This window comes from Theropithecus gelada, chromosome 8, assembly GCF_003255815.1.
Source record: "Theropithecus gelada isolate Dixy chromosome 8, Tgel_1.0, whole genome shotgun sequence".
In the NCBI taxonomy this organism is placed as follows: Eukaryota; Metazoa; Chordata; class Mammalia; order Primates; family Cercopithecidae; genus Theropithecus; species Theropithecus gelada.
In genome coordinates, this window is record NC_037676.1 from 98,594,613 (window position 1) to 98,620,460 (window position 25,848).

Below are 25,848 nucleotides of genomic sequence, written 5' to 3' on the forward strand. Positions count from 1 at the left end.
AAAAAAAAAAAAAAAAAAAAAAAAAAAAAAAGAAAGGAGTCAGAAGCAGGCAAGGCTCTACAGCCGACTGCAGAAAGAAGAGATAAATGGGAGATCTGGCCAGACTTGAGCTACAGCCGTGAAGCCTGAGAGATCTGTGAGGCCCCCTAGTGAGGCTCAGAGGAAGCCTTTCAATATTATGCCTGCCTCAAGCTCTCCTCTTGGCTGTTACAGACACAATGTGAACACAGGACATGATACACAACCCCTAGGCCTCTTTCCTTACATTCAAGTGAAAACAGTAACAGATCAGTTGGAAAGGACACTATGAAAAGCAATTGTTGAAAACCAAACTACTATGAGAAGAGTGACTAAAAAAAGTACAGGGTGCTACCTCAACATGGGATTGGCTTGCTTTTGGAATAGAACATCTCCCTTTTCAGTCTCTGCTATTCTGCCCTTGTTCTGATCATTAAATTCCCATGATCACAATATTATGAATAATGAAGATGTAAGAAGTTATATATATATATATATTTTTAAAGTATGACTCCTATGCAGTCATTCTTGGCTTAAAAAACCATCACCCAGCTGGGCACGGTGGCTCACACCTGTAATCCCAGCACTTTGGAGGCCAAGGTGGGCGGATCACGAGGTCAAGAGTTTGAGACCATCCTGGCCAACATGGTGAAACCTCATCTCTACTAAAAATCCAAAAATTAGCTGGGCATGGTGGCGGGCGCCTGTAGTCCCATCTACTCGGGAGGCTGAGGCAGGAGAATCGCTTGAACCCGGGAGGCGGAGGTTGCAGTGAGCTGAGATCATGCCACTGTACTCCAGCCTGGCAACAGAGCCAGACTCGGTCTCAAAAAACCCAAAAAACCAAAAACCAAAAAACAACTATCACCCAGCATACAGACAAAACCACAAACGGTTCTGGTGCTCCCAAACTATTATTAATTTCCTAAATATAATAACACTTCAAAGCATTTATTTAGCTTATGAGTAGATATTATGTTTACTTCTCCAGTGGTCCAAAGTTACTCCTAGAGAGTTGTGTACTCTTTCAAGTCCAAAAGTTACTGCTCAGATTGAAGTGTTTCTCCCTTCTTTTTTTATGGGTGTGGTGGTGCAGGAGGAGGGTTGTTGGCCACCAGGGGCTACTCTGCCATTGGCACAAAAATTTCATCCCATTAATGACATATTAAATTCTTCGGAGTTAAAAAAAAAAAGTGCCCCTAGCCTGAGAATTATTGGTTCCCTCTAATCCTAAGGTGGACTTCAGCTTTGCCTTCACAGAAAATCACAGAGGAAGGGGAGAGCCAAGGTTTCGGGGGATACTGAATATAACCTCTTTCCTTAGCCTAGTGATTTCTTCACATTCATTACCCTAAAACTGCTTTTGTTATCCTCTACCTTCCACGATCTCTTCTTTGAAATGACTAAATTACTTCTTTCCCCATTTTTAATTAATCCTAAGTCAGATCTGCCAACCAGGAATATTATCTGCATGAGAAAATTAGTTCCACGCCACTGAGATTTAAACACCAGCCAAAATTTAAAGTCTATATCAGCCCGTTCACAGCCTTACTGTCTGTTAATGTATTTTTTCATTAATAAGCTTTTTATTTTTCTGTTCTTTTTCCCCCAATAATTCCACCCAGACTCTAGGAATCTGAGAATCCCAATTTGGAAGCCACAATTCTACAATAGAGCTTCTCAGAAGCAAGGGTTTGGGGTGCCTACAAATCTGTGTTTTTAAGTGATTTTGATACATCTGGTCAACTTATAATTTCTTCTATTTGGAAAGCTCCTCTCCATCTTTCAAACACCACTCACTCTTCTACAGACAATTCAAAATGTCACTTCTAGCAGATCCTAGTAAAAGGCTTGGGTTTTTAAACTGGACTGCTGGAGTTCTAATCGTGGTTGTGCCCCAACCTTGTTACTTGGGTAACCTTGGACAGGTTACTTAAATCTCTTTAAGCTTAAGTTCTTTATGTATAAAATAGGGGTAATAATAACATCTACCTCACATGGTTGTTGTGAGAATTAACTGTGCTAATACAAATAAAGCAATAAAGATAGAGCTGGCACACAGTAAGTACTCAACTGCTGTTATTACTTCTATAATTCTCCTACCACTTCTAAATCACACTGTAAGAGCTCAGATTAGGACTCTTTACCATCATATAAAGCAATTTTATTTTATTTAATTAATTAATTTATTTTTTGAGACGGAGTTTTGCTCTGTTGCCCAGGCTGGAGTGCAGTGGTGCGATCTTGGCTCACTACAAGCTCTGCCTCTCAGGTTCATGCCATTCTCCTGCCTCAGCCTCCTCAGTAGCTGGGACTACAGGCGCCCGACACTACGCCTGGCTAATTTTTTTTTTTTTTTTTGTATTTTTAGTAGAGACGGGGTTTCACGTGTTAGGCAGGATGGTCTCAAACTCCTGACCTTGTGATCTGCCCAACTTGGCCTCCCAAAGTGCTGGGTTTACAGGCGTGAGCCACAGCGCCCGACCAAAGCAATTCTATTTTAAAACCTGTCTTCCACACTCGATTATAAGTTCCACAAGAACAGAGACCATGTCTGCTTGACTTTTGTATCCTCAGTGCCCAGTGTCTAGCACTGATGGATGCTCAGTGATATACTGGAAAAATGACAGACCACGAAGGTCAGGAGGGGACAATATCATATATTCTTACCATCATCTATGGTCCCTGAATTACCCACCAACCCAGGGAAAAACAAACTGTCATTGCTTTTTTGTTGAAGATTATTTTACAATTACTCCATGAGTCAAATTCACAAAATTGTAGGCTTCTAACACTTCTATGAGTATATTTATGTTTGGTAAAATAGGAAAATCCTATATTAGAGACCCAATCCTTGTGAAGTATAATAGGCAAATAAATATAGCTGTATGTGAAGGAACTGGACCTAATGCAGTCTAGTTCTGAGAGCTGTATTAAGGTAATATTTCTTTTACCCATCTTTTTTCAAAAACAGGAACACATGTGTTCTAGCAAATGGAGTAGAAGGATCACTTAAATAAAAATTCAGTTTGTCATTTATCCAATAAATACTGAGTGGCTATTTACATAGGAAATAGGAAAAAAGGATTACTTTGATAAAATCCAATCATTCATTTGTTCATCAAATATTAATTTTGCGCCTCCCTTAGTGCCAGGTGTAGTTCTAGGCACTGGGGATTTGGCAGTGTATAAATCAGACAAAGTTTCTGCTTTTAAAGAGTAATATTCAAGATCAATATTCTTGTGAACAGCAGATAATATCACTCACTAGGTAAAGAATACAAGAGTTTGATTAGCTTAGAAAATATAATTACGGCTTGGACATTATGGCAAACTGGAACACTTTTATATTGGGATGGGGATCATTACAATATGGCTCATTGATTCATGGATTTAAATAAACTGTGACTAAAAAGTACACGTAGCAGTGAAAAGACCTTTAAGGGAAGTGATCTATTTCAAAGTTAAGTGGAGAAAAACATGAGATAGACTACATTCGATTTGTTCTGCCTGATTCCAACAAACAGAACTAGGACTAGGTAGAAACTCCAGGGAAACAGACTAATCACTGATTTCTCCTCAGGAGATGTACATTTGTGCCCTGAAAGTTGTAAACTCTTCCCAGTGTACAGAACCATGCAGCTGGACAGCAGCTCTGAATGAAGCACAATGGCAGCGCTTACAGAGAGAGCTGTGAGTGGCATTACCTGTGGGAACTTGACAATGATGTGGTGGGGAATGCTCATCACATTGTGCACAAAATCAAATGTCTCGGTAAGTTTCCTTTTATTTGCAGTTAACATCTTCGGGATTCTGGTGATCATATGTTGAATTTCGTTATGTTTAAAACCAAGTTCAAGACGGTAAACCTAAACGAAAGTAAATTAGCTATGAATAATAAGTAGAAATAGTTATTTTGGTACCATGGCAAGGCTGCGCTGATTCTTTGTGTTTTTGAGATAGAGCTTGTTCTGTTGCCCAGGCTTCAGTGCAGTGGCACAATCTCCTGCATCAGTCTCCCAAGTAACTGGAACTACAGAGGAATGCCACCACACCTGACTAGTTCTTGTATTTTTAGTAGAGCCAGGGTTTCACCAGGTTGGCCAGGCTGATCGTGAACTCCTGACCTCAAGTGATCTACCTGCCTTGGCCTCCCGAAGTGCTTACAGGCATGAGCCACCGCATCTGGACAAGATTCTTTTTTTGAGACTGCGTCTCGCTCTGTCATCCAGGCTGGAGTGCAGTAACACGATCTCAGCTTACTACAACCTCCGTTTCTTGGATTCAAGTGATTCTCCTGCCTCAGACTTCTAAGTAGCTGGGATTACAGGTGCCCATCACCACGCCTGGCTAATTTTTGTATTTTTAGTAGAGATGAGGTTTCACCATGTTAGATAGGCTGGTCTCAAACTCTTGACTTCAAGTGATCTGCCCACCTCGGCCTCCCACACTAGGGTTACGGGCGTGAGCCACCGCGCCTGGCCATGATTCTTCTAAACTTAAAATAACATTTTAAAATTTGGAGACAGCTATGCCAGTGCCTTCAGGGAATTACAGCTTCCGGCTCCTGGGGTCACCGGAATTTCAAACCCCTCTGCTGAGAAAGAGCTACACAGTGATCGTCATGAAGATCACCAAAAGGGCAACCATAATTATGAGAGAGAATGAGTGACATGGGAGGGCTGCAGGTCAGAGGCAACACCAAACAGATCCTTCAGCAGCAGGATCATCAAAATGCTTTTTGAGCTTTTGCTCCCAAGCACACCGACATATATGTTGTCTGAAAAATGACATGTCAACATTCCAAGCAGAGATAAGGAACTAAACAACCAAACATGGGCCAGGTCCTCTACTTGCTTCCATAGTGTCCTGTGTGCGCCCACCAAGTAACTGCCCCCATCACTCTGGATTTGATCCCCCACTAGACTGTAAGCTCCTTGGGAGGAGGAGCTGTCTCCCCAGCATGGCGCTTGGGCAGGAGCGCAATAAAGATTTATTTAATGACTGAACTGTTCACCTCAGAAAACAGCCCTTACATAATATTTCAAATACTACTACAGCTTTATATACTAACTAGTCAGCTGCTCTTGGCTTCATGTTATTCTCTTGCAGGAAGGACAGTAAAGAGTGTCTAGTACATTCTGTGATAGAATGAGAGTTGGCAATTGGGACAGGTGCAAAGGAGAGCAATGTGTTATCTGTTACTCTTTTCACAGAAGTCTTTTGGATCCAGCCTCCAAAACTCCCTGAGACATACACAGACTGTCATGCTGGCCAACAGGAGTAGTTTCGTAGACTGGTAACACTGCCCAGGTAACAAAGACATCAGACTCCCACAATGGGCAACAGAAACAGTTTCAGGGTACCACTTATATCCCTATCTATTGCTTTAGGATTGTGGGTATCAATGTCTGCAAGGTGATTTACTCATGTTAATACCTGGTCAACATGAAAATATTAACTGAAACAAACTGCTTGCTAGACATTTGTTAAAGATAATTTCCTATTTCTCTTTTTAGAAATAACTTATTTTAAAGTCTAGTTTTCTTTTAGATGACAGCAAAATCTATTCTCTTCAGAGGATTTTAACACTTAAAGAAACTGATTTCTCAAAAGCCTAAAGTTGTCCTACCTTCATATTTTCTTTCACGGGTTCCAGACTTCCAGTTAGCAGCCTTGGGAGACGAACTACCAGATCTCTAGTCTGTGGTTGCAAACAAAACAATCTAGTATTACTATATGTGCATCTTTAACTAGTTTGGAGAATTAAGGCATTACTAAGACACAAAGTTAAAACTTAAAATATGACCCAATCAGAAAAATGATAGGAACCCCAGGAATATATAATGTTAGTACTGTTTGGAAAAAAAGAAAACAAAAACTGAAGGAACCAGTTTGATTAAGTATTATAAAATAACGTAGCTCTATGTTTAAACTAGCAGGATAATTCATTTTTGTACAGAAAATACCAGAAATGTATATGATTCACATGGGCTGGGCATCTGTTAGGAACATGAGATTTATCAGCTACTAAAATGTACCAGACATGGAAATAAACAAATTCTCTCCTTTTCTTTACCTTTTTCACACTAAGTTCAAGTTCTTTCTGAAAAAATCCCAATCTGTTATCCAGTCTTTCCACTGAAAAGTTCAGCAAAAATGGTGCTTTTCTGACCATCTGTGCAACATCTGCTTTACTGAAATTTTTTGAAAGCAGATAAGCCACCCTAGAGAAACATAAATACATACACATGTGATAAACATTTACATTCTTTTTTTTTTGAGACACAGTCTCATGCTGCTTTCCAAAATAACAGCTATTTTTAAAAAGGCTCCCACATCCTAAATTACTAACTAAATAAAAGCATTCTGTAACAATGGCAAAAATGGCAAAAACATGTTTAAAACAAAATAAGCATTCACCCAACTCTAGATGGTTTCCATTTACACTTAAAAACAGAAAATAATTCTGAAATCCACTAATAGGTATTAGTTGTGGTTTTTGCCATTACTTTCAATAGCAAAAACATGATTACTTTTGCACCAACCTTTAGATTCTCTTTTCAATTAATCTGGTTTATTACTTGGTAAGAAAGAATGAAATAGCTTCTGCTTAAGTTTTTTTGTTATTTTTTTTTTGGGGATAAGAACAGAAAAACACAAATTAAGAAAATAACACAAATTAAGAAAATTAAGGAAATAATGGTTACAACTGAGAGAAGCATTTTTTAGGTTAGTATATTTACTGAGCCCCTCCCTTCCCCTCTTCTATTCTTTTCCTTTCAGGAAGAGTCTCGCTCTGTTGCCCAGGCTGGAGTGCAGTGGCATGATCTTGGCTCAGTGCAACCTCCGCCTCCCAGGTTCAAGTGACTCTCTTGCTTCAGCCTCCCAAGTAGCTGGGATTACAGGCATGCACCAGTAGACCCTGCTAATTTTTGTATTTTTAGTAGAGACGGGGTTTCACCATGTTGACCAGGCTAGTCTCGAACTCCTAACTTCAAGTGATCCGCCCATCTCGGCTTCCCAAAGTGCTGGGATTACACTTGAGTGACCATGCCTGGCCTGAATATGTATTTTCATAAATAATTTTTTACTACGGTCTTTCAATATGTATTTTGTTAACTTAGATATTTTCCTGCTAAGTTTTTGAAAATTAAACTATGTAAGTTAGTAAAATATAGAAAGCTTGACTATAAAATAACATTTTTTTAAAAAAATCTAAGAACATAGTAAAAGATAGTTTTACTCAATGTCTAAAATATATCAGGATATTATTTTGTTTAATTCTAACTAGAAAAACAAAAAAACTTGTGAGCCAGGTAAATTTTCCTCATTATACTTGAGGAAACATGGATTCAGGGAAGTTAAATAACTTGTCTGAGATCATCACCTAATTACTGACAAAACTAAGATGTGAACTCAGGCATGCCTACATCTAAAGCCTATGGTATTTTCATACTATATACCAAAACTTACATTACTTTATAATCACATGACTATTACTCCTTTAAAAATAGTTAAAATATTTATAAGTTTAAGTATATAAAAATTTTAAGTGCATGGCAAAATAAAACAAAACAAAACAAAAACACCCCACTATAAATGAAGTCAAAAGACAAGTGACAATCTAGGAAAAATATCTGCAACATGTCTCAGATACAGAACTAATTTTCTTAATATATAAAAGAACGTTTACCAAAAAAGAAAAAAGCCTGGTTAAAAAATAGCAAAGGATATATTACAGAAAAGGAAATGTAGACAGAAATTCAACAAATGAAAAGATGCTCCAAACAACATTCCATGTTTCAACATTTGATGCTCCAAACCAACAAATAAAGTATTCTTTTTATCTATACAACGAACTGAAAGCAAAGTGTGATAGCACTGTATTTGTGAGGATAACAGGGAAGCTGGCACTTCTGTACACTGTTGGGGAGAGTATAAACTGGAAAACAACCCTTTGAAGGATAATTTGGCAATATCTACTGAAGTTACAGATGAACATACCCTTTGACCTAGCATTTCCACTTTTAGAAATATGTCCTACAGAGACACACCAATATGTGTGATTTTTCAGAAGTATACAAAGTCAGTCACTGCAGCCTTGTCCTAACAGTGGACTGGAAACATACTCCACGCTTATCAACAGGTACTAGGGAGATCCGCAGCATGGACTGTACTAGAGTTAAAAAGAATAGGCAGCACCAAGAAAAAATAATCTCCAAGATATAGTGAATATAGTGGGATACAGAATAGTATGTATAAATGCTACCAATTGTTATGTATTTGTATTCATGTGTGTATACACAGATATATGCTTTATAGAACATTCCTAGAAGGTTGAACAAAAAATCCTGATAACAGCAGCTGTATCCATAGGTGGGTCCTGGAAGGCCAAGGGACAAAGTAGGAGACAAGGAGGTATTACTTGTTGTTTTTTTGGCAGCAAGGTTTGGCATTTGATTAAAAAATTATCAAAACTATTGTCTACATTGTAATGATTTTTCCAATAAAAAATTAAGATATAATGCCCACTCAACCAAAAAAAAAGAGTATTTAAATAATTAAAATGCCAATTATTCATTTGAAAATTCTACAAGGATCTTTTAAACATAATTTTTTATTGAAAAAATAAGTACATGAGGCCGGGCGCGGTGGCTCAAGCCTGTAATCCCAGCACTTTGGGAGGCCGAGGCGGGTGGATCACGAGGTCAGGAGATCGAGACCATCCTGGCAAACATGGTGAAACCCCGTCTCTACTAAAAATACAAAAAACTAGCCGGGCGTGGTGGCGGGCGCCTGTAGTCCCAGCTACTCGGAGGCTGAGGCAGGAGAATGGCGTGAACCTGAGAGGCGGAGCTTGCAGTGAGCCGAGATCGCGCCACTGCACTCCAGCCTGCGCCACTGCACTCCAGCCTGGGTGACACAGCGCGAGACTCTGTCTCAAAAAAAAAAAAAAAAAAAAAAAAAAGAAAAAATAAGTACATGAAATCAGCTGTTATAGAAATAAGACTGCTGCATACATCAGAACCAGTAACAAAGTTCATTTAAATAAAGGTTCTCACACCCGTGCCTATTCAGTATTTTTTTACTGTATACTCTTTTGAATATATGTGGTTGCATGACGTATTACAAAATTCTAAGTAATTTTTATAAACGTTCTACAGCTTAATTTGATAGCCAGCCAGGTTTAGCCAGATTTTATTTTTTTAAGAAAAAAACTTAGGAATTAATGGACTATGATTAGGAATCAATGGACTATGCTACCTATGTGAGAATATTCCTCAGTTGTTAGGAGCATGTATGGCTTGAGCAAGTAACTTAAGCTACTAAGCTTAAGTTTCCTTCAAAGAATTAAATGCAGAGACAGTATGTAGTAGTCAGAACCCTGGAGTTTGATTAACTGGAGTTGAAACCACTTACTCTGCTACTTATACTAACGGTGTGTAATCTTGGGCAAATTATTTAACCTCTCTGCGACTCCCATGTACAAAGGGGCTATTAACAATAACAGTGCAGCCTGGGAAATGATCCCTACCCTCCTGGTATTCATGCTTTCTTGGAATAAATCTTGAGCAAAAAGGCTGGTTTTTGACTGCAGAGGGAATTAGTGTTCCTGACAGCCAGGAAGACTAGAGCTGGATATGTCAGATTAGTTTCTTAGAATCATTCTCTCTCCCCTCTGTATTGTGATAGCCTATCTATATTACACCAGAATATCACTCTCATGAAGGGAAAGACTGTCTCTGATGTCTAAAGTTTAGGCCAGTGTCTCGCATATAGAAGGGCTCAAATGTTCAATTTAATAAATGCGGTTTTTGTTTCGTGTTTTTTTTTCTAATTCTGAGAAAAGACATTAGACTATGATGGTTTAAGGAACTGCAAAGCTCTCTGAAATGTAGTGAGAATCAACATCAGTGTGGAGAACAGTCTGGAGGGTCAAGACTAGAGGCAGACCAATTAGGAGACTGTTGCAGTAGTCTTGGTGTGGTATGATGGGGAACTGAGGCAAAACAGTCAAAGCAAAGATTCAGAGAAATGTCATGACTGATTTGAGCTATAAGAAAGGAAGAACTGATGGGCTTTCATGATTTATTAGATGTAGATGATAAAAGAAGAGAAAGCAAATTAATACCAATATTTCTGAGTTGGGCAAAAGGTATTCAGTGAATCTGGGAATACAGACTGGCTTGGGTGACAGGTGGGGGTGATGATGAATTCAAAATGTTAACTTAAGGACAGGGGTTTTGTTCTCTGTGGTATTCCCAATGCCTAGCAGGATTCTTACCTCATGGGTCAATATCTCACTGTATTTATTTTCACAAATTCAGTAATTCTTTGAATGTTGAATGAAGTACAGAGATGTTTATAAAAGTGCTCTTTAAAGAAGAAAACAAGGAACAACCAAAATAGCCAACTTATGGAAATGATTGAGCAAATTACATAGTAATTTGCCACGACAATATCAAACATCTAACAACAAAAATTGGCCAGACAAAAAAACTACAAAAGATCTTATCTTTAAGCGTACTCTCAGATAAGTTAGCTATGTGTTGATGATTTTATTTTTTTAAGAAAAAAACTTATTCCAGTTTCTAAAGAGAAAGAGTTAATTACTGATTCAGTAATAAGTTGAAAACATAAAAATAATAATGGAGCTGGGCAGGGTGGCTCATGCCTGTAAAATTCCAGCACTTTGGATGCCAAGATGGGCAAATCACTTGAGGTCAGGAGTTCAAGACCAGCCTGGCCAACATGGTGAAACCCCATCTCTACTAAAAATACAAAAATTAGCCAGGCATGGTGGCTACCCATAATCACCCAGCTACTTGGGAGGCTGAGGCAGGAGAATCACTTGAACCCGGGAGGCGGAGGTTACAGTGAGCCAAAATTTTGCCACTGAACTCCAGTCTGGGCAACAGGGCGAGACTCCATCTCAAATAATAATAATAATAATAATAATAGGTAGTTGAATAAAATAACTGTTGTAAATACTTAATTTAGATCAAAAAAGGTCTATAACAAAAAAATAACTTTCATGTTCATTATCTCCGCAGACTCTTGTGCAGCAGAGACTTAAAGAATAATTTCCACATATATTTCCTTCATAACCACTTCTTGGGTTATATGATAATCCTTTTTTTTTTTTTTTTTTTTGAGACCGAGTCTCACTTTGTCGCCCAGGCTGGAGTGCAGTGGCGCGATCTCAGCTCACTGTAAGCTCCACCTCCTGGGTTTACGCCATTCTCCTGCCTCAGCCTCCCGAGCAGCTGGGACTACAGGCGCCCGCCACCTCACCCAGCTAGTTTTTTGTATGTTTTACTAGAGACGGGGTTTCACCGTATTAGCCAGGATGGTCTCGATCTCCTGACCTCGTGATCTGCCCGTCTCGGCCTCCCAAAGTGCTGAGATTACAGGCTTGAGCCACCGCACCCGGCCGATAATCCTTTTAAAAGTCCTACCTGATCTTCAGATTTTCAAGGTCTTCAGAGAAAATTGCATGATTTTTTGTCAGGAATGCTCCCAGTTGGTTATCCTCTATACCCACGTCTTTAAGAAACAGGAGCATCTGCTTAATGTCTTTTTCAAAATCCAGTCTCAGAAGGAGGTTTGCTGCTTCTGTATGTTTTTCTATCTTGGACAAATCCACTCCTATAATAAATTATAAATACTGTTTGAAGATGACTTCTTAGTTCACCCGTTAAACTCATATACATAAGCACAAGAAATTACTGATGGAGATCAATACCTATCCAAAGGAGCACTGAGATAGATCACTAGAAACTTCTAAATATTTTTAAACTAAGTTGGTTGCAGAAACAACATAGAATTTATTTTAAAAATCAAGTACAGAGGAAAATAGAGCATTTAGTGCTACATTTCCCCCCAAAACAAATTCACTAAGTCATACTGGAGCAGGGTCATCATCTTTGTCTAAGGTTTCTTGAATATTGTTTCAGAATGTTTGTCAGTCCCTAATGAACCCCGTAGTAACTGGTAATTCTGCAGGGTAACAAACAATATGAATAAAATGTTACTGTCTCTGAAGATTTTATTATTTCCTTAGTTATAAGCATTATTTTAAAAATATGTTTATGATTCCCATCATAGGGGGAATAAAAACGACCCTGTGCCTTACTCATCATTGTAATCTCTAGGTCTTTAGCACAGAGACAAGTCCCTTGAAGAAACTCAAGAAATGTTTGAGAACAAGTGAACACATAGCCCTTCAAGTATACAACAAAGCAGAAAATATACAACCTTAAACCTCCACATTTAAAACTTCTTAATGGCATCCACAATAAAAAAAAAAAATCATATTCATTATAACTCCAAATATTAGAACCAAATATGATTATAAATCCAAATTTCTTGATATTAAACAGGTATTGATAAAAGATGCCCATGAACAGTGAAATGGATTAAATACACATAGACACAATGATATGGTTAGGCTGTGTCCCCACCCAAATCTCATCTTGAATTCCCATGTGGTGTGGGAGGGACCTGGTGGGAGGTAACTGAATCATGGGGAGAGGTCTTTGCTGTGCTGTTGTGTGATACTGAGTAAGTCTCACAAGACCTGATGGTTTTAAACAGCGGGGCTTCCCGGCACAAGCTCCCTTCTCTTGGCTGCTGCCACAGGAGACGTGCCTTTCACCTTCTGCCATAATTGTGAGGCCTCCCCAGCCACATGGAACTGTGAGTCCATTAAACCTCTTCCTTTTGTAAATTGCCCAGTCTCAGGTATGTCTTTATCAGCAGTGTGAAAACAGCCTAATACACCCACTCACAGAATGAAGATCCAGAATAAACTAAAAAATGTTATTATACAACAATATGCATTTCAGATCAAATAGATAGACTATTTGTTAAAATATATGGGACCACTAGCTATACTTTTGAAAAAAAAATTCTCTCTATATCTTATATGAAATTAATTCTAGATAAAGAATCTAAATATATACTAACTCTACTAGAAAAACATAAAATTTAAAAAAAATTAAGTTTACAGAAAAGTATAAAACCTATGTGTAGAAAAAGGTCTGGAAAGCTTTTCCACGAATTGGTAATAGTGGTTACTTTTGAGAAGTGGAACTGGGGATGAAGAGAGGGTAAGAGGTCCTTCTCTTATAATATCTGCACTTTTGACAACCAGATGTAATTCTTTTGTAATTTAAATATTAGTAGAAAAATAAATCCAATTATTAGATGGACAAATAAATAAGATGAAAACCAGTTCCAAAAATCTGTGATAAACGGGAGAACAGATGCTTTAAAAATAACATAAAGGGTTCAGACTTCACATTTAACTCAATATTACAGCTGACATGAACTGAAGTGCCTTGCTCAGCATGAGCTGTCACACCCTGACTGTGCTCGAACAGAAATCCTGAAAAGCTGCTTTTTTAGCAGCAGTAGGAGAGCAGAATCTCATCAGGAATGCACACTGCTCTCAATGCAAATAACTTGGGCTCGCTTCATTTCATTAACTTGAAAAAATAGTCCCTGAATGCCCACTACGGACCAGGCACTTCTGTTAGGCACTGGGGTTATAAAAAAAAAGAATAGTAAACGATTCTAACCTCTAGGTGACCAGTCTAGTTGGGCTTTACCTCATCAGTTCAGTAATTACGAATATTACCATTGTATTCAGTTATGGTTACACGTATTTAGTACATCAATCAGGGTCTAGCAGGCTATACAACGTGCCCTAGAAAGCACAAATGACAAGGACTTTAATGAAGGGACTCTATACAGCGGTGTGAGCAGCCTTAAGAGAACAAACAAGAACCCTCCCAACATTAAAGAGACAAGGAGGCAAAATGTTACCAAGGCACAGAGGGACTACAGCCTATTAAGGAAGGGCTGCTCAAGAGAGCTGTTGTCATGGAGCGAGGCAGGTACAGGACCCAAAGAAGGCAAGGAACATGGGAAAAATATCCCCACCTGGCTCTTCTATCTTCTGTCCTATAGGTGCCTCCCGCTGGCTGAAGCTGCCAAGAAGCCAGCTGGCATAGGAACCCTGGTGCATAGGGGTTTGGCCTCCTGGGACACAGATCAGGCAGAAAATGGGTCTCAGAAGCAAACAGAGAAGCAACTAGGACTTGAGTACTCAAAAATACTGTCTGACCAAGCAAATAAGTCTCCCTTAAGTTACTATTATTTAAGTTATTTCTAACACATGCTGTTGAAGTATCAGCATACAGGTAAAGGAATGGCTGAAACATATTCCAAACCTGTATGTATACTGTAAATTATTTAAAGGTAAGGACTGGGCCAGGCATAGTGGCTCATACCTGTTATCCCAGCACTTTGGAAAGCCGAGGTGGGAGGAGAGCTTGAGCCCAAGAGTTTGAGACCAGCCTGGGCAACATAGTGATACCCCCTTCTACAAAAGAAAAAAAAATTAGCCGGGATGGCATGTGCCTAAAGTCCCAGCTACTTGGGGGGCTGAGCGGGAGGATTACTTGAGCCCAGGAGGTCAAGGCTGCAATAAGCCAAGACCGTGTCACTGCACTCCAGCCTGGGAGACAGAGCAAGACCCTGTGTCAAAAAAAAAAGGTAAGACAGGGACTGTGTCTTAGTTTATCTTGTATTACCCATAGCACCTGCCATAAGACAGGGAAAGCTGTTTCGAGAGGAAAGGTGACGTCCTCACAGCAGACATCATCATTTTCCTACCTCTGAATGTACATTTTTAAAATTATATGTTTATGGAGTACAACATGTTTTGACATCTGAATACATAATGGAATGATTAAATCAAACTAATTAACATATTCATTACCTCACATACTCATCATTTTTTTTGTGGTGAGAACACTTAAAATCTACTCTCTTAACAATTTTCAAGTATACATTATTATTAACTACCATCATCATGCTGGACAATAGATCTCCAGAACTTATGCCACCAGTCTAATTGAAACTTTGTACCCTTTGCCCAACAACTCCCCATTCCTCCCCACCCCCACTCCCCAGCTCCCTCTGCTCCTAAGAGTTCAACTTTTTCAGGTTTCATATATAAGTGAGATCATGTAGCATTAGTCATTCTGTGCTTATTTCACTTAGCATAGCATCCTCCCGGTCATCCATGTTGTTGCAAATAACAGGCTCTCCTTTTTCAAAGCTGACTAGTACTCCAATGTATAAATATACCACATTTTCTTTAACCATTCATCCACTGATGGACACTTAGGCTGATTCACAGAACACTTTACTTGCATCTCTCATGTGGGACTTATCACTTTGCCCTTCATCCTTGCATTAATATTTAGATGTTTCTGAGGACTTGAAGCTTCTTGAGAACAAAGGCCATTCTAAACATACAGGTAACATTTGGGTAACTGGGCACAGAGTGATGAGTATACAATTATAATGGAGTGTCATGAGTGCTAGGATCAAAGTAAGCAGGAAGTGAAATGAGAGCCTGAAGAGGGTCACTCTGTCTGCAGGGTCAAGAAGACACTTTAGAAGTTACTTGGACTTCAGTGATGTTCTCCAGTTGTTGGAGTTGGCTAAACAAAGGAGGGAAGTGGCAAGCCATGAGCTGAACAGGTAAGCAGAAGCCAAATCAGGGCAAGCTTTGATGCCATAGGAAGGTTTTGAAGGATTTTAAGTAGGTCACTGACTTAGATCTGCATTTCAGAAAGAACACTAACACTGTAAAGATATCAGAGCCAATACTGCTGAGGAGAAGACTATCAAGATAGGAGGCTCCTGCAGCCACTCAGTGACAAATGAGGACCTAAACAAGGTAGTGACTGTAGGATGACAGAAGTGGACGGATTTGAAAGAAATAAAGAGGGTAGCATCCATAGGATAAGGTGTTAAATTAGATGTAAAGAGGGAGGGGACAAAAGCAATAAGAATCAAGGATAGGCTGAGTGCAGTGGCTCATGCCTATAGTCTCAGCACTTTGGGAGGCCCAGGCAGGCAGATTGCTTGGGGCCAAGAGTTCAAGATCAGCCTGGCCAATAGGGTGAAACCTCGTCTCTACTAAAAATAAAAAAATAGCCAGGCATGGTGGCACATGCCTGTAATCCCAGCTACTAGGGAGGCTGAGGTGGGAGAATCGCTTGAACCTGGGAGGCAGGTTGCAGTGAGCTGAGATGGCGCCACTGCACTCCAGCCTGGGAGACACAGTGAGACTCCATCTGAAAAAAAAAAAAAAAAAAAAAAAAATTCAAGGATGACTCCCAAAGTTTCTAACAGAGCAAAGGTTTTTCTTTTTCCTCTCCTGTTAAAAATCACCTCCCAAAAATATGAGAAATGAGAAACAAAAAAAAAGATCCTTCTTTGAGGAAACGAGATTATATCCCCACATATCTGAAAACAGATGAAGGCATGGCAACAGCCTTATCAGAGAGGAGAAAGACGACACTGAAATGCTTGCAAATGAGAATCTGGCAAGTGGTAAGTGATCAGTACCACGAAAAACTCCAAAGTCTCCAAAATTGGAGTCCCTAAAAATCTGAGAGATTAGAGGTGAGGTGCAGACTAAAAACTGGCGGATTCGGTGTGGAGAAATCTGACCTCCCCCAAATCCAGTTCCTCTCAATGCACCAGAAGAAAGGAGATTCATTATCTGGGAAAATCAAGTATGAGAAGTACCAAACCCAGAGAAAATGAGGAAAGCAAAAGTTTGTAATAAAATGCCAGACTAAAAATAAGATGACTAAATTAAAGTTTGGAGGGAGATCTCCTGGTTCCCTTCAGCCATCCAGATCCAAGTGCAACCTAATGGTCAACAAGCGAAGACAGCTATAGAGTAGGCCTAGAGAGAAACCATCCAAATCAGGAGGACGGTGGCTTCAGGAAGGAGGTCAGGGTAGTGGGACAAGCAGGGAACAATCCACTCTGGAGAAATGGAATACATCATCTGATAGGGTTACCTGGGAAAAACTGTCCTGCGCGGCTATTGGAAGGTATGGAAAAGTTTAACCCCAGAAACAAACAAACAAAACAATTCATCAAATGAAGAACAAGGCAACTATTAATGCTGGAAAAATGAAAAGTTGTACAGGAAGGTAAATAATGATAGCATACTTCTTGTTAGGGCAGATAGCAATATTTATAGTCATAATTTAACTACTGATTGATCTAAAATTGTAATTTATATTAGGAGAATTGAAAAGAATACAGGAAAAGTAGATGTGTACATACAAGAGATCAAATGATGTCTAAAGCTGATGAATCAAACAACAGCACTATAAACAATTATTTTAAAATGAGGAGGTTGAACACAAACAGAAACCATGATACAAGTTAAGTAGATACATCTGGGGAATAGGATGCAAGATCAGCAAGGATGAGGCAGGGAATACAGTTTCTCACTAGAAGCCTTTTTATACTATTTGACTTTTGCTTATGTTTGTATACTACTTAGTATAGATTAAATTGTTAATTTAAAAAAGTAAAAAAAGTAATGAAGAGTGCATACAAAAAGTACTTGTAGTTTAGTCAAACTTACCTAGAAGAACTAACTTCTGCAGAGTCTCAGAATGATCCACATAGTCTCGAAGTGTGAATGAAGCTGGTGGCAATGGAGGGTCTGCAATAATCTGAATAGCCTCTTCCTCTGAAATTGGCTGCATTGGAGACAATGGAGGCAATTCATCCAGTTCTTTGAAAGAGAGAAACAAATTAGTGCTCTAATATGCACACTTAAAACTATTTCTACAAAGACCGGCTCTTCCCTTGTTTGCTTCTTTCAATAGTTAAATCTCGGGATGATTTTAGAATTAAACATCCAAGAAGACCCCAATTTTTCACCTTTTAAGAGGTAAGGTTACAACTATTTAGACAGACTAACTACTGTTCCTCCAAGATTAGAAATTTGTTGGTAAATTTTAAAGCACACAATGCCTTTCCTTCACTTAATCAGTAGGTGAGAATGCTAAAGATTACCTAACTTTCAAGCGCATTTTGAAAGAGACTGAGTTTACCATAGCCTGTTAACTTGGCCTAAAGTACACATATGCCAACAGTCTGAATTGCATGGATTAAAGTAATTATATCCTGAAGGTCTTTGTTTTGACCCAATGCCCTTCCCTTCAAGTTACCCTCAAATACATCTTTAAGAGGGCTTCTATGATTGTTTCTACAACCTGTAGTCCTCTCTACAGGAGATGTGACTCTCTCTAGTACAGCGCTGATTCTGAAGTTGTTTTTGTTTTTTTAAAATCAAACGCAGTATGGAAGACACTTAGAACTACACAATACCTTAAGCTAAGGAATCAGGTCTGTGATTTCTTGTTCTGTTTTTTGCCTCTAATCATTAACTAGCCTTTCTCATCATTTATAGCCAGCATCTCCTCCCTGCCCTCTCCCCAGCTCTCTTTCCTTCATATTCTACTTAACCTTATATTATTTCATTACCAGTGAAATATTCCTAGAATAGGACCCATAGGAAGGAGAGGACCAACTAAAAAGCGATATGAGGGCACTTTCTGGAGTAATATAACTGTTTTATTTGTTGATTGCAGTAGTTGTTAGACACTAAATGCATATGTCAAAATTCATAGAACTATATATCCCACAAGATGAATTTTACTTGATATAATTATACCCTAATAAAACTAATTACTAGAATAATTTTGTTTTAAGAATCTAAACAACAAAGTATTTAGAAAGCAAATGTTTTATATGTGTAGCTATAAAATAATCTTACACGTTAGCCCACGAACTTTTTTTCTTAGCCAGTAAAATAAAGGCATGATAGAAGTTCATCAATAGAACCGGTATTATTCTTTTTCTTTCTTGATACAAAATATTACCTGAAATGGGCTAGCAGAATGTAAACAGGTAGCTTGTTCAAATGGCCAAAGTAGAGAAAGGGAGACTTTTCTGAAAGTTCAGAATTACCTTCTAGAAACAGCTCAGAATCAAAGCTGGGTATCTTTTGTGTCTTCTGCGACTGTTCATTCATGGAAGGAAGCAGACTGCTTTGGGTAGAATTATTCTCTTGACTACTTGAGCTAGTAGACTGGGAACTATTCCATAAGGAGGAAGTCTTGTAAGTCTTAAATCCCCACTGGAGAAAGCAATTGTCAGAGGATATCTGAGGCTGAGCAGAAAAGCCATGTAACAATGTTCTTCCTGGTCTAGTAAAACATTTTGTGAGTTGTGCAGCATTAATGAGGCTCCTCAACTTAGCTGAGTTAAACCACCTGGGTATCTGTTGGGCTGACAAAGCCATTTTTCTTAGTCTACAAAGGAAAGATATAACCGTCAAAAGAAGAGAAATTTAATTTACTTAAATGTTTAAAACAGTATTCAAACAACAAAAAAATAAACTGGAAATTGTTTTTTTCTAAATGAAAGGTGTTTAAATATAGTTAGTCTAAAATAGTGAGATGTTTCTTATGCACAGGAAAGTCCAACAACAAGGCAATCTCAGTTACAAACCAATAGACTTTGGGTAGAATTATTCTCTTGACTACTTGAGCTAGTAGACTTCTGAGTGGAAAATAAAGATATACTTTACAATTTAAAAACAATGCAACATCACTGGTGTAAGAAAAATGCTTAAAACAAAAATCTGCAAATGTTCAAATGACAGCAGACCTCACTAATCTGTTAATTTAATCATTTAAAGAGAATAAGCTGATGCAATTAAGTGTTCTTGAAATTTGGTGTGAAAGATGTTTCTGCAGCAGATTGCTGATCAAAGTAACACTGAATTATTGCTGATCAAAGTAACACTGAATTATTCAAATGCATTTTATATTTTATGTATATAAATTTGTCCCAAAATGAAAAAACAGAAATCTACTGTGTCCTAAATGAATCATCAAATTATTATTATTGATATATAGAACAGTGAAAGCAGTTTCTTGCTTCATTCTCAGGGCTGAACACTGTTGATTACTTCACAGATAAAGCTGTTCTTCCAAAGGGAATTGAACAAAACCAGTTTTGTCAAGTTTTGTTTCACTGTAGGAAAGAAGAAAAAAGCCTTCAAAAAGAAAAGGTCAAAACTAGCAAACAAAACCAAGTAACAGAAATAAATAAGCAACCAGCAATTAATACCTGTATATTTTGACTGAAAAAGTAGTTTTCAAAAAGATTTTTATCAGGAAAGGCTAGTGCTGTGTTAAACTCCAGGAATATGAAGGGATTTGTATTTAGCCAGCTAATAAGAAAGGTAAATTTGATGCATATAATCTTACATTAAATAACATTATCCATATAAAACACAGGATAGAGTCAGGATATAAGAAATGCTCAATAAATGTTAGCCATTATTATTGATTACACAACCAAATACAAATGAATTCTGCTGAATTAATTGCGGCCTACAACTTTATACTTTGTTTTTCTACATAGTGGAATTCGGCTTGTTTTATGCTCTAAATTAGACCAAATACTTGAGGTCTAATCTCCTCTTGGAGATGCGTAGTTTTGGGAAGTTTGCTGAAAGAGATTTTACGAAAGTGAAAGTGTCCTTTCATCCTTCAATTATTTATTATTATTACTTATTTATTTATTTTTGAGACGGAGTTTCACCCTTGTCGCCCAGGCTGGAGTGCAATGGCACCATCTCGGCTCACTGCAACCTCTGTCTCCCGGGTTCAAGCGATTCTCGATTCTCGGCAGCTGCCTCAGCCTCCCGAGTAGCTGGGATTACCCGTGCCCGCCACTACGCCTGGCTACTTTTTTGTACGTTTATAGAGATGGGGTTTCACCATGTTGGCCAGGCTGGCCTCGAACTCCTGATCTCACGTGATCCACCCACCTCGGCTTCCCAAAGTGCTGGGATTACAGGTGTGAGCCACTGCGCTCGGCCCATTTTGCTATGATTTTAGAAAAGAAATAAGTATTTTTGCGATGATTTTAGAAAAGAAATAAGTATTCACAATAACCTGCTGGGATAGGTGGTTTCCGTCAGATTTTGGTAGGAAATGGGCTTCCAAATGTGCCAAGTTTTCCCTCAAACCTACAACATTCATTCTCTGCACAGAAGTCATAAGGGCACTAAATTGGAAGCCAGAAGACCTCGGTTGTGCTACGTTGACAAGGCTGTTTCTGGCAGCAGTCTAACAAAATGTCTAGCCCATGATGTGGGGTGGGTGTGGGGTCAATAACCATTCTTCAAATAATGCTTTTTTAAAAGGCTAAGGGTACAATACGATGATTCGTAAGGCCCCTATCAGCTCTAACATTTTTTGATGTCTAAGCACTTCATCCTACTTCAAACTTCTGAAATCCCAAATTCATCCTGAAGCCTTTCCACACTCAATACCCCTTAAACATCAGGAAGATTCACTTTCAAATTTCATCCCGTGATTAAAAGATATTTGTGCATACAACTAATGTTTATCCTTGCATTTTTATTTACAAGTGCACTATCTTCTCCACATTATTTCATTGCTGCCTAAACATCTTAACAATTGATTAATTGTTCATTCACGAGAGCAAGGCTGGGTCTCATCCCTGGATCCACCCTTCCAGGGACTATTCTCCACTCTCCCACAGCCTTGTACTGCTCTAATGCTTGCGGAATGGAAATAAATCAATGGCAAGTACAGTTAACTCACTGGCTTACACAGTATGCAAAAGCGGGTAGGGGATAAGCAGATGTGTATAAAAGCCCTGTGAGGTGGTAACCGGAAGTCTTCTAACAAGTTCCTTTCATCAGGAAAATTACAGAAAACCCTTAAAAGAAACTCTGAAGTCTATTAACAATTCATATATATGGTTCTCAGTGAGTGCCTAGTGCTTCGCTAGAAAAAGGCACTGAAATAGGGTTCAAGATTTCTACCTAAGAAAGGCTATAAATGAAATCAGGAAAGAAAGGGAGGTATGGGGGTAGCTTCCTAATAAAGGGCCTCTCAATACTTCCTAGGCCATTTTAGCCCATTTCAGTTCCCCCAAACTTCCGCAGGAAGGCAGAGCCCCCTCCTGAGGCTTCTCACACCGCGCTAATTAGTCAACATGGTTGAGTTTTCACGCCAGCCAGGGAAAAACACAAAACAAAACCAATCACCTTCGACTGGGCCGCGAAAACCTAAAGGCCCTTGAGGCCTTGGGGCGCGGTCTGGACGCAGGTGCGCCGGAACCTGAACTCCTGCCAGGACCGCGATCCTCGCGCTGAGGCAGCTCCTGCTTTACCTGTGGCGAGGCCTGCGCCCCGTAGCGGGTGACCCCGGGACCGACCGACTCGCAGGGCCGCACGCCCAGTCCAGCAGTGCCGCACGCCGGCTCCTCAGCCTGCCCGGCCAAGCGCAGCCGCGCTCCCCGGCCCACGTGGGCTGCGGCCGGAGTGGGCGAGACCATGTGCCGGGTTGCGTGGGGAGACAGCGGTCTACGTGCGCGGTAAAGAGTCAGCCAGGGGCAGCAGATAGCCTTCTCCGCTCGCCACTCCCTTGAAGTCCTGTGGACTTGGAGTCTGAAGGCTTCTCGAGTGCGTAGAGATGCCTCAGCTGGGATGACAGCGTGGGGACGGCCGGCGGCGCCCCCTGCCCCAGGCCGCGGTGGCGGCGCCGCGACCCCGCCCTCTCGCTCCTGTCCTTCCCTCCGCTCCCAGCCTTTGCTGGGCGCCAGACCCGGCTTCGCCGTCCGGCTATTAGCCGACTGTGGCTAGTCACCCCCGGGGTCCCGGCCTCCGCGGGCTGGGGCCGCCGCCACCGCGGCAGGACGGGGAGGCGGGCCATGGCGTCCTGCGTGGGGAGCCGGACCCTAAGCAAGGATGATGTGAACTACAAAATGCATTTCCGGATGATCAACGAGCAGCAAGTGGAGGACATCACCATTGACTTCTTCTACCGGCCGCATACCATCACCCTGCTCAGCTTCACCATCGTCAGCCTCATGTACTTCGCCTTTACCAGGTGGGGCGGCCCGGCCGCGCCGGGGGCGCGTCCAAGGGCTAGGCAAGAGGCGGGAGGCAGGGTGGCGGGGAGGGTGGCCCGGCATGGCTTTGGGTGAGGAAGCGGGCTGGCTGCCCCACTCACACGTATTGGCAGCCCGCCGCCCACGCAGCCCCTCCGCCCGCCCGGTGTCTCACAGTACGCTAGCCTGCTCCCCCACCCCTCAGGGCCCCTTCTCCATACAGCACCTCCGGTTACACGGTGAACGCACGCGAGTCACCTAGCACGATCACCCCCCCACCCACCGCACTCAGCATGGCTCCACACAACATCACGACGCGGGCCCCTCCTCTGCACCGTTCCAGCCCCCGTCCCTACCCAGCACACCGCATGAATCATCTCGTATGCACCACTTTCAGCACACACCGCTACACATATAAAGCACCCCAATCCACAGCGCCTACAGGCACCATACACAGGCCCAGGACACAGCCTAGATCCCTTCCTGAGGAACTCCGGTATTCGGCACTATCCGTAACACATAAAAAGTGCACATGTGTGCTACATACACGGTCTTTCCTCTGCAGCACTTCCCGTATGCATTGCACACAAGTCATCCATCCAGCATAACCCTTCCCCCAGCCTCAAACACTACCTTCTGTACCACGGCACAAACTGCCACTCTAAACACACACATCACAGCGGACCTTTTCTTTCCAGCACAGCCCAATACCCATCATCTGGGTACATGGCTGCACAGACACCAGCCCGCCACACAGCACGCAGTGCATACCCTGCTCACTCATTTCCTAACATACGTGCTGAAATGTGATCCTGTCCAGCAATTTTAATGGTGCCTGGTGTATACTAACTGCTGTGTGTTAAATGAAACACATAAACCTCGCACAGCATAACACATCTCTATTATTCCCCGGAATACGTACACACACATTCTAATATATACCTGTTCAGAAGAGCTGCCCAGCCCAAATCTTGAACACACCTCATGTAACTCTGTGGCACTGCGCCTGTGGCCCCTTATTCCTAACCTAGGGAACTAATTCATCCTTGGTTCATAAGGAGGTACACACCGTGGTTCCTACTTAGAAGGATTTATACTTTCCGAATGAACCTCTTTAAAGAAAGGGAAGTCACGCCTCCCTCACCATTATGGCTTAAAAGGCCAACTTAGAGTAGTGTAGTTTTTGAGCCATACTGTTGTTTTCAAACCTGGCTGTGTGTCCTTAGTTAAGTTGCATAACCTTGCTCTGAGCCTCAGGGGCCACACTTGTAAATGGGGATGAAATATACACTTATATAGGTTTATGAAAATTAAATGAATGTGTGTGAATGTGTTTAGCAGAGTCCCTGGAGCACAATGTACAATTCATGTCAGTTACTTCTCTCCCAGCAATTTTATCCAGCAATCAAGGTCCTCTGTGAGGGTCAGCAGAACATGTGCAGGGATATATATATATTGGGTAGTCACAAGGATTGAGAGAACTTCTAGTATTTGGGAGGGGGAACAGTTAAAGGATACTAAATGTATTGTGACATATGTGACAGCGCTGTACAACATAAAGTGAATTGTCTTCTACACAGTCGTTTGCGTACACACGCACAAGTGCCGGTGGTGCCTCCCTTGGGAATAACTGCAGTTTTTCAAATCCTCATAAAACTAGTATCTTCCCACATCACACTTTTTCCTTACCTCTGAGATTCACTTGACTCTTGGTTCTTGTTATGTAAGTGTTTATCCTTTTGAGACAATCTACCTAAAGGTATAAAGCTTAACAATTACTTACTCTTTAATGATTGAGGGATCTTGCCACTATTACTATAAAATCTGCTAAGGCTGTGCAGCAGGATAAGACCAGACCTTTCCACAGTACCTGACCAGACATATTTCTAGCTTTGGAGAGAAATTAGTCATGTCCCTAACTATGGTTACTTTCAAATACTTCATTATGTTGCCTGATTTTATCTCTTAATAGCTGTGTGGCCACATACTTTTGCTAGGCCTCAGTTTCCTTATCTATGTGTAAAATGAAAATATCAATACATTAATCTGTCAGGATTATCTGTCATGAGGATTAAGTTCATCTTTTTAGATAATCTGTGTTTAGCTCAGTGCATGGGAAGTATTAAGTGCTTAATAAACATTAGTGGTTATTATGATGTGATTTCATTGTATGCTACTGTCTTCTAAGTTATATTTGTTATTGAATGAGGATGTCATATGCTCTGTAATTGAGAAAGATAAAAGCATTGGAAAAATGGACATTAGGTAACATACATACCTGTTTCATGTTAGCTTCAGTTTAATTTCATCTTATGTGTGGGTTTGAAATAATGAAATTAGTGAGGGAGTTTCTCTGGAAATTAGAAAAATAATTATGGTATTTTGTTTTAAATAATGATTCTAGGTCCTTAAATAGATTTCTCTTCCTCTATTCTGATATAAAAAGTCACATTCTTCTGAAATTTCTTTTTACATCATATTCTGTCAAGGCAGTCAATAAATTGCAGCAGTGAAAGTATAAGAATTGAATATGAATTTTAACAGCTTGTCCAAAATAATAGAAGAACCATAATCTGAACCTCAGACTGTGGCTTTGTCCAAAAATGTTAACAATTTTATTTCTTCCACTAATTTCATAAAGAGACAGAAATCACATAATGAATTAATAACAAGTTTCACTTTATATAAAATCATAAGCACCATTAATAGAATTAGTACTTACTCAGTCTTATTCATTTTTTGTAATGATTTGTGACTCTTAAGTGGGGCATTACAATGATAGCTCTATCTTCCTCCATAAAGATGGAAAGTAACGACTTCTTAAATGAGAATTTATCCTATGCTCTTTTGTAATGATTAACTCCAGTACCTTATATTTATTTTATAAGGATTTTAGTTGGACAATTGTTCAGTGCAATTCTTTCAGTAAAACTTAAAAAATATGTCTTAAAGTTTGTTTTGCAAAGACTAGTTGTCTAAGAGAACAAGGAG

General features: G+C 40.0%; 2 protein-coding genes across 5 annotated transcripts in view; one reads left to right on the forward strand and one right to left on the reverse strand.

Moving 5' to 3' along the window:
• MTERF3 (mitochondrial transcription termination factor 3) overlaps positions 1–22,242 on the reverse strand; it is a 24,042-nt gene extending 1,800 nt beyond the window's left edge. Inside the window, exons 1-7 of one of the 3 annotated variants that reach the window (XM_025394073.1) lie at positions 22,138–22,242; positions 18,889–19,232; positions 17,495–17,612; positions 11,481–11,670; positions 6,098–6,245; positions 5,651–5,722; positions 3,726–3,887 (exon numbers count right to left, since the gene is read on the reverse strand). In XM_025394073.1, coding sequence (XP_025249858.1) covers positions 3,726–3,887; positions 5,651–5,722; positions 6,098–6,245; positions 11,481–11,587 — 489 coding nt within the window. In that variant the 5' untranslated portion in view covers positions 11,588–11,670; positions 17,495–17,612; positions 18,889–19,232; positions 22,138–22,242. Of the gene's footprint in view, positions 1–3,725; positions 3,888–5,650; positions 5,723–6,097; positions 6,246–11,480; positions 11,671–17,494; positions 17,648–18,888; positions 19,233–22,012 lie in introns of all 3 variants that reach the window. The other 2 variants (XM_025394070.1, XM_025394072.1) reach the window with 2 other exon arrangements.
• Positions 22,243–22,522: 280 nt separating this feature from the next.
• The window catches only part of PTDSS1 (phosphatidylserine synthase 1), a 70,683-nt gene continuing 67,357 nt past the window's right edge, over positions 22,523–25,848 (forward strand). The window contains exon 1 of one of the 2 annotated variants that reach the window (XM_025394085.1): positions 22,523–22,856. Coding sequence is in view for 1 of the 2 variants with exons in the window: in XM_025394084.1 (XP_025249869.1) it covers positions 22,678–22,856 (179 nt within the window). In the remaining variant the exon portion in view is untranslated. The remainder of the gene's footprint in view (positions 22,857–25,848) is intronic. The other variant, XM_025394084.1, reaches the window with a different exon arrangement.